An 8,529-nucleotide genomic window follows, 5' to 3' on the forward strand; every position below is an offset into this window, starting at 1 on the left:
CTGAACTTTCACTGAAGTTTCACCCTCAAGAAAGCTCCACATGTCATGAACAGATACATCATACTCTAAATTTAAATTCCATCATTAAAGTGACAGGCTACGCGCATACATCTGATGTTATCCATGGTTTTTCTGTGAACAGAGAGCACAGCATGCTGACATATACTTCCCTTTGTCTAGATTCTTCTACAGAACTAATAAAACCTAACTGCAATTAGACATTTCAAAGTCAAATTTCGTAAAGTTTGACCAAGTGTATACAGGCAAATATCAACATCAATAATATCAAACAAATACAATTAAAAATAATATAATGATACTGTATTTATTTGCTGTTGTAGATGTAAAGAAACCTGGTCAAACTTTAGAATGCTTGACTTTTGAAAAAAAAACTGTATGCACTATAATTTCGAACAGAGGAAGTACCTCAGATAGAAAACCATGACTTTGATATGCTCTTTCTCGTTGAACATTCTGGCTAGCAAGGAGCATAGCAATAATGTGATGCATGCAATTGTCGTGGAAAGAAAGAAATAGAGAAATAAAATGTTATTCTTTCGAAATCAATTGATTTATTATCATCCAGACAGTATAGGACATAAAGGCTGATTCCCATTATAAAGTCTTGGCTATCTCAATGGGACATTGGTATTTGCCACCTAACTCATGTGGCTTTTGTCACCTAAATATTCTCATGACACAATGGTAGAAAACTAAACTAGTATATATGAGGGGAAGAATTCAGATATTCCTCAAATCCCAGACTTGATGTTCTTACAAAGTTACAGATCAACAACAAACAACAGAATAACCATCACCTTAGTTCTGCCGATAGGCAATATAATTGGCCAAGTACAATAGCGGTGCTGCCTTCTCTTCATCAAAATCAGCAAGTTGCTCCTTTGCATCAGAAAGCAACTTCTCCGCAAATTCCCGTGACTTCTCCAACCCTAGTAACTTTGGGTATGTCGTCTTGTCACTCGCCAAGTCCTTCCCAGCTGTCTTCCCTAGCTCCTCTGATGACTTGGTCACATCAAGAATGTCATCAACCACCTGGAACAGCAACCCAATTGATCTCGCGTACTTGCGCAACCGCTCAATCTGCTCTTCCGAGCCACCCCCGATGATTGCTCCAATAACCACTGAGGCCTCAAGCAAGGCAGCAGTCTTGTGCAGATGGATGTACTCAAGGCGGTCAAGTGGTACAGTCTCGGTTGAGCCAGTCATCTCCAGATCAACAACCTGATAAAAAGTTGACGCCCATTTTTCAGTAATGTGACAAGTTATGTGGCACAATCTATGTTGAGGATCGTTTCAATTTGTAATCTAACTGTACGGAGATACCTATGCAAATCATAATTCTTAGAAAGGCATCGATTCACAGAATTAGCAGATTCCCAAACTGTACTTTTTTCAGTGACGAAATCGAATAGAATCTGCTGACCTGGCCGGCGACGAGGCCCTCTGATCCGATGCAGCGCGCGAGCTCACCAATGGCGCGGACGACGCGGGCGGTGTGCTTGGCGGGGTCGACGTCCGGGGGGTAGGAGTCGACGCTGGCCATGTGCTCGAAGGCGAGCGCGAGCAGGGCGTCGCCGGCGAGCACGGCGATGGGCTCGCCGTACACGACGTGGCAGGTGGCCTTGCCGCGGCGGAGGTCGTCGTCGTCCATGCAGGGGAGGTCGTCGTGCACGAGCGACATGGTGTGCACCATCTCGACCGCGGCGGCGGGGGCCATCGCCCAGGCCTCGCGGCCGCCGGACACGACGCAGGCGGCCAGGCAGAGGGCCGGGCGCACGCGCTTGCCCCCGGCCAGCAGCGCGTAGCGCATCGCGTCGTGGAGCGCCGCGGGGGGCTCGCCGGCCGGGACGGCGGCGTCCAGGGCGCTGTTCACGGCCACCGCCCGCTCCCCCATGTAGGAGTTGAAGTCGAACCCGGTGGCCGCGGGGGCGGTCGCCGCGGCGACGATGGCGGAGAAGCGGCGGCGGTGGAAGGAGACCCCGGCCGCGGCGGCGGCGGGCGCGGCGGCGGGGAGGAGCGGGGTGGCGAGGCGGACGCGCGAGGCGACCAGGGGGTGGAACGCTGCCATGGCTCTCGGGGTTTTTTCAGTGCGGGGTGGAGTGGGCGGAGAGGATGGAGATGGCCGCCCGTGGGCTGCGAGGCCTTCTCTTATCTGTAGAAGCAAAGAGGGGAAACTTCGGCACCGGGTGGGCAAAGGGCAGGCGATGGTGGTAACGGCGAAGCGTGGAACGCTTTTATAAGAAGAAAAGAAAACGTGATGCGACCGTGCCAGAGCATGGTTTCTTTTCTTGCCATTTTTTTCGTGTTCGTCTCCTCTCGATTTGCTAGTGATAAGGTCAAGCATTTGTCTAAATCAATTACCAATGCATAAAAGTTATCTGAAAGAAAAGGCGCATGCAGATGGAGCGATTTGGAATCTTGTATGAGATTTAATTTTGGAATGGCTGTATGGTAGGATGAGATCAAACAAAATATTATGGGAATAATTTCTTTGCAGGGAATTTGGTGTGAAGTGTTGCATGTGAAAAACTGTTTGTTGCTATCATAGAGAAACGTTTATTTATTGATTCCTATAGGAGATGCTTTTTTATGCACTTTTCTTTCTTTCGAAATCCAAGTATCCTCGATTTCGACTAGAGAGCTGGTTCAATGCTCTACTTTTCCCTTTTGACATAGTTGTACCATGCTTGAATTTAGTTCCTCTTTTTAGCATGAATTTATTTTCTTTTTAGGAGAATTCAATTCCTCATATATGCCTTTGGCAATCCAAATAAATAAACTCTACAAAAACGTGACGGATATCAGATCTTTTGCCATATGGATACCTATTTTGTGGCATGTTGGTTTAGTTATGAATACTTGCTTCATACGTGTCTGTCATGCGAAGTTTCTTGAAATAGCACAAACTATTTTCCCAAATACGTTTCACCAAAAATGCCATTTGGTAACATTAATTAGAATAGTTTTTGTGTTGCTTCTTATCTCAAACACGAATATATTTAAAGCTACGTAACCCTAATTTTGTGACACAAACACAAGGTCAACTTGGATAAAAGGGGAACAATGGAGATGTTCTAGAACGACAATCCATATGAATCCAAGACTTTTGGATTGTGAGAAAAAGGCGTAAGAATAAAACTGTTAAAGGTGAAACAAAGGGACCTCTCCGAGCTTGTCCATGTCGGATGAGGGGGGGACAGAAAACGTATCCGTGCTATACAGAGAGCCCCCCCCCCCCCCCTATTTGTTACATGGCCTTCTTTTATCTATAGAAGCCAACAGGGAGAACTTTTGCACCGGGCAACAATGATGGTAACGGTGAAACATTAAGCATTTTGTAGAATGTGATACACTCTACCAAGGAATTTTCTTCCTCATTTTCCTTATTTGTCATCTCTTGATTTGCACATAATAACGTCAACCATTTGCCTAAATCTCCAAGTGAATTGCACATAATGATGTCAATGGATTGCCAACATCTCCAAGAAAAATAGTTAGTATTTACTAATGCATATACAAATTCCTCGCAAAAAATGTGTATGCAAATGGAGCGACTTGAAATCTTATATGAAATTTGATTGGAATGGTCGTACCACTGTAGGATGAAATCAGATGAAATATTAAGGGAATTTTTTTCAAGCAATTTAGTGTGAATTGTTTACATTGAAAATGAACGTTTGATGTCCTATGATATGTTTATTTTATTTTTGTTCTAATAGAAAGATATGTTTACTTTATTATATATGATAGGCTATTTTCTCAAAAAAAAAGTCCAAGTGTTCCCAGTTGAGCTATTCCATCGTTCAACTGATTTTCTTTTCTTTTGACATAGTTATACTATGACTAAATTTAATTCCTCTTATATATCTTTGGTGATCCAACAAAAGGGAAAATATAAGGTGCTACCAGCACTTAGATGATACCGTGATATGGGCTCCTAGACCGTTGTATCTTAGATCCGACGGCTCCTCAAAAGCTATTGTACCTACCCGAATTTTTGAGACTCTTGAATGACTTTTTTGCAAAATGTTCAAGATCTCTCGTGATTCGTCGTATCGGAGATCCAATGGCCCCTAGAAGCTCGTAACACGGTATCACCTAACGCCCAGTACCACCTGATATCTTCCCCTCGACAAAAATGTGTTGTATGTGGGATCTTTCCACTACCTGAATAGCAAACTTATGACATTTTGATTTAGTTATGAATGCATAATTTTAATAAAAGTGTAATGCATACTTGTTATTTATCCAAATACTCTATACTTGTAAATAGGCGCAACCATAAATGCCATTAATTATTTTTTTCAATATCGCATTTCTTCTATAGGATAAGTTTTTTCATACACTTTTCTTTCTTCAAAACTCCAAGTATTCTCAATCTTGACAATAGAGTTGCTTCATGGTTCTACTTTCCCCTTTCGACATAGTTGTACCTTGCTTGAATTTAATTCCTCTTTTTAGCATGGACTTTATTCCCTTTTTAGACGAATTCAATTCCTTGTATATGCCTTTTGTGATACAAAGAAGTAAACTCCACAAACACGTGATGTATATTTGATCTTTCTGTCCTCTCGATATCTATTTTGTGTGTCGTTGGTTTCATTATGTATACTTGCTTCATGCGTCAGTCATGCGAAGTTTCTTGAAATAGCACAAAATAACCAAAATATGTTTCGCCTAAAATGTCATTTGTTGATATTAATTGGAAGAGTTTTTGTGTTGCTTCTTATCTTACACATGAAAATGTTTCAAAACTACGTTACCCTAATTTTGTGACATAAACACAAGGTCAACTTGGATAAAAGGGGAATAATAAACGTGTTCTAGAATGACAATCCATATGAATCCAACACCTTTTTACTATAAGAAAGAGGGGTAAGAACAAAAATCGTTAAAGGTGAAACAAAGGGACCCCTCCTAACTTGTCCATGCCGGATGAGGGGATAAAAAACATATTGGTTCTAATGATCGGACGAAGGATGGAGATCCCCCCATGTGTTGCACGACCTTCTTTTATCTATAGAAGCCAAAAGGGAAAACTGGGCAGCAATGGTGGTAACAATGAAACATTAAGAATTTTGTAGAATGTGATACACCATACCAGGGCATGTTTTTTCTTCCTCATTTCCCCTTGTTTGGCATCTCTTCATTTGCACACAATAACGTTAACCATTTTCCTAAATCTCCAAGTAAATTGCACATAATGATATCACTGGATTGCCAAAATCTCCAAGAAAAATAGTTAGTATTTACTAATGCATATAGAAATTCCTCGAAAAATGTGTATGCAAATGGAGTGACTTGGAATCTTCTATGAAATTGTATTTTGGAATGGTTGTACCATTGTAGGATGAAATTAGTTGAAATATTAAGGGAATTATTTTTCAAGCAATTTGACGTGAATTGTTACATGCAAAATGAATGGTTTGATGTCCTATGGTATGTTTGTTTTATTTTTGTTCTAGAAATAGGAGGATATGTTTACTTTATTATATGTAATAGGCTACTTTTTCCAAAAAAATGTCTAAGTGTTCTTAGTTTCAACTAAGGAGCCCCTCCATAATTCAACCGATTTTCTTTTCTTTTGACATAGTTATACTAGGACTAAATTTAATTCCTCTTATATGTCTGTGGTGATCCAACAAGAATATCTCGACAAAAATGTGTTGTATGTGAGATCCTTCCACCACCTAAATAGCAAACTTATGACATGTTAATTTTGGTTATGAATGCATAATTTCAATAAAAGTGCAAGGCATACTTGTTATTTGTTCAAATATTCAATATTTTTGTAAATATGCGCTACCATAAATGTCATTAATTGATATTTTTTAATACATTATCTATTTACTTTCTTCTATAGTACATGCTGTTCTATACACTTTTCTTACTTCAAAATTCTAAGTATTCTCAATTTGTACAATAGAACTGCTTCATGGCTCTACTTTCCCCTTTCATCATAGTTGTAACATGCTTGAATTTAGTTCCTTTTTAGGATAATTTAATTTATTTTTAGGAAGAATTCAATTCCTAGTATATGAGTTTGGCGATCCAAAGAAATAAATTCCACAAACACGTAACATATATTTGATCTTTTTATCATCTGGATATCTATTTTGTGTGTTGTTGGTTTCATTATGAATACTTGCTTCATACATTTCTGTCATGCAAAGTTTCTTGAAATAGCACAAAATAACTAAAATATGTTTCGCCTAAAATGTCATTTGTTGATATTAATTGGAATAGTTTTTGTTGCTTCTTATCTCAGACATGAAAATGTTTTAAAACTATGTTCCCTGATTTTGTGTCATAAACACAAGGTCAACTTGGATAAAAGGGGAACAATGGACGCGTTCTAGAACGACTATCCATATGAATCCAAGACTTTTGGATTGCAAGAAAAAGGCATGAGAATAAAAATAGCTAAAGGCAAAACAAAGGAACCCCTCCTAGCTTGTCCATGTCGGGTGATGGGAGACAGTAAACATATTGGTTCTAATCATCGGGCAGAGGATGGACATCACCCCCCCACCCCACCCCCATGTGTCGCACGACCTTCTTTTATCTACAGAAGCCAAGAGGGAAAACTTTTGCACTGGGCGGCAATGGTAGTAAAAGTGAAATGTTAAGCATTTTGTAGAATGTGATACACCATCCAGGGCATATTTTTTCTTCTTCCTCATATTCCCTTGTTTGTCATGTCTTGATTTGCACATAATAATGTCAACCATTTTCCTAAGTATCCAAGTAAAATGCACATAATGATGTCAATGGATAGCCAAAATCTCCAAGAAAAATATTTAGTATTTACTAATGCATATAGAACTTCCTCGCAAAAAATGTGTATGCAAATGGAGGAGAGTTGGAATCTTATATGAAATTTCATTTTGGAATGGTTGCACCATTATAGGATGATATCAGATGAAATATTAAGGGAATTATTTTTTCAAGCAATTTGGTGTGAATTGTTACATCCAAAATGAATGGTTTGAGCAAACCAACCTGTGGTTGGATGGTTAGAAGGACTGTGGTATCCCCAACCCACCAGAGTTCACGTCCTAAACTTGACATTGGTTCTCGCATTTTCCTGAATTTATTTCAGGGCTTTTGGTGATGTGCATTAAGTGGTAGCTAGGAGACGTTCCCGTCGACTACGAAGGAGTTCATGGCGATTTCGTTAATCTCAAAATGAATGATGATGTACCGGCTCAGTCCGATGGTGCTCATAGGGGTAAGGTGTGCGTGCGTGTGTGTGTTCATAGGGGTGAGTGTATGCTCGTGTATGTGAGCGACTTCGATTGTACTATGTTAAAAAAGATTGGTTTGATGTCCTATGATATGTTTGTTTTAATTTTGTTCTAGAAATAGAAATATATGTTTACTTTTTTATATATAATAGGCTATCTTTTCCCAAAAAAGTCTAAATGTGCCCAGTTTCAACAAAGGAGGACCTCCATAGTTCAATCGATTTTCTTTTCTTTTGACATAGTTATACTAGGACTAAATTTAATCCCTCTTATATGTCTTTGGTGATCCAACAAGAATATCTCGACAAAAATGTGTTGTATGTGAGATCTTTCCACCACCTAAATAGCAAACTTATGACATGTTGATTTAGTTATGAATGTTGCATAATTTCAATAAAAGTGTAATGCATACTTGTTATTTATCCAAATATTATATATTTTTATAAACACGCGCTTCCATAAATGCCATAAATTCATTTTTTTAATATCTATTTATTTTCTTCTATAGGATATGCCTTTTTATACACTTTTCTTTCTTCAATTGTCCAAGTATTCTCAATTTTGACAATAGAGTTGCTTATGGTTTTACTTTCCCCTTTTGACATAGTTGTACCATGCTTGAAATCCTCTTTTTAGCACGAATTTAGTTCCTTTTTAGCGACTTGGAATCTTATATGAAATTTCATTTTGGAATGGCTATACCATTGTAGAATGAAATCAAATGAAATAGTAAGGGAATTACTTTTTTGGACAATTTGGTGTGAATTGTTACATGCAAAATGAATGTTTGGTGTCCTATGATATGTTTGTCTTATTTTTATTCAATAAATAGAAAGATAAGTTTACTTTATTCTATAGGGCAGGCAACAGTTTTTTCACACGATTTGGTGTGAATTGTTACATGCAATCTTATCGTTATTAAATCTGATAATTTGGAGGTCATTGAAAAATAGAGGATGCTCTGCGGGAATGGCGGTGGTAGTTATTGATGATTGTTATTATATGGCCTGCAATATTTTTCACGTTGGTTTCAAACATTGTACTAGGGTAGCAAATATGGTTGCTCATGAGCTTACTAGGTTTGCTAGATTTTCTTTGACTAATGACTGGTTTGAGGAGTCCTTAAGTGAATATTGTATCCCTCCTCATAAATGATGTACTTGTTATTACAAATTTATAAAGCTTGGTGTTTTTCCGAAAAATACCGAAGGACCTAAATGTTTTATCTCTTTATTTTTGTGTTAATTTTGAAAGTTTCAAA

The 8,529-nt window shown here is 38.7% G+C and overlaps 1 protein-coding gene across 1 annotated transcript; it reads right to left on the minus strand.

Moving 5' to 3' along the window:
• Positions 1-536: 536 nt before the first annotated feature.
• LOC123188110 (geranylgeranyl pyrophosphate synthase, chloroplastic) lies at positions 537-2,228 on the minus strand. Its single transcript, XM_044600149.1, has 2 exons — positions 1,445-2,228; positions 537-1,242 (listed from the first exon to the last, which is right to left on the minus strand). The coding sequence occupies exons 1-2, from the start codon at positions 2,087-2,089 to the stop codon at positions 820-822; spliced, it is 1,068 nt and encodes a 355-aa protein (XP_044456084.1). The 5' UTR covers positions 2,090-2,228; the 3' UTR covers positions 537-819.
• Between the last annotated feature and the right edge of the window lie 6,301 nt (positions 2,229-8,529).

This window comes from Triticum aestivum, chromosome 2A, assembly GCF_018294505.1.
Source record: "Triticum aestivum cultivar Chinese Spring chromosome 2A, IWGSC CS RefSeq v2.1, whole genome shotgun sequence".
In the NCBI taxonomy this organism is placed as follows: Eukaryota; Viridiplantae; Streptophyta; class Magnoliopsida; order Poales; family Poaceae; genus Triticum; species Triticum aestivum.

Bases quoted from the DNA above. Each gene is read 5' to 3' on its own strand.
- LOC123188110 (XM_044600149.1), bottom strand. From the start codon at position 2,089: ATGGCAGCGTTCCACCCCCTGGTCGCCTCGCGCGTCCGCCTCGCCACC. The intron at 1,243-1,444 runs GTCAGCAGATTC...ACTTTTTATCAG, and splicing joins AGGGCCTCGTCGCCGGCCAG to GTTGTTGATCTGGAGATGAC.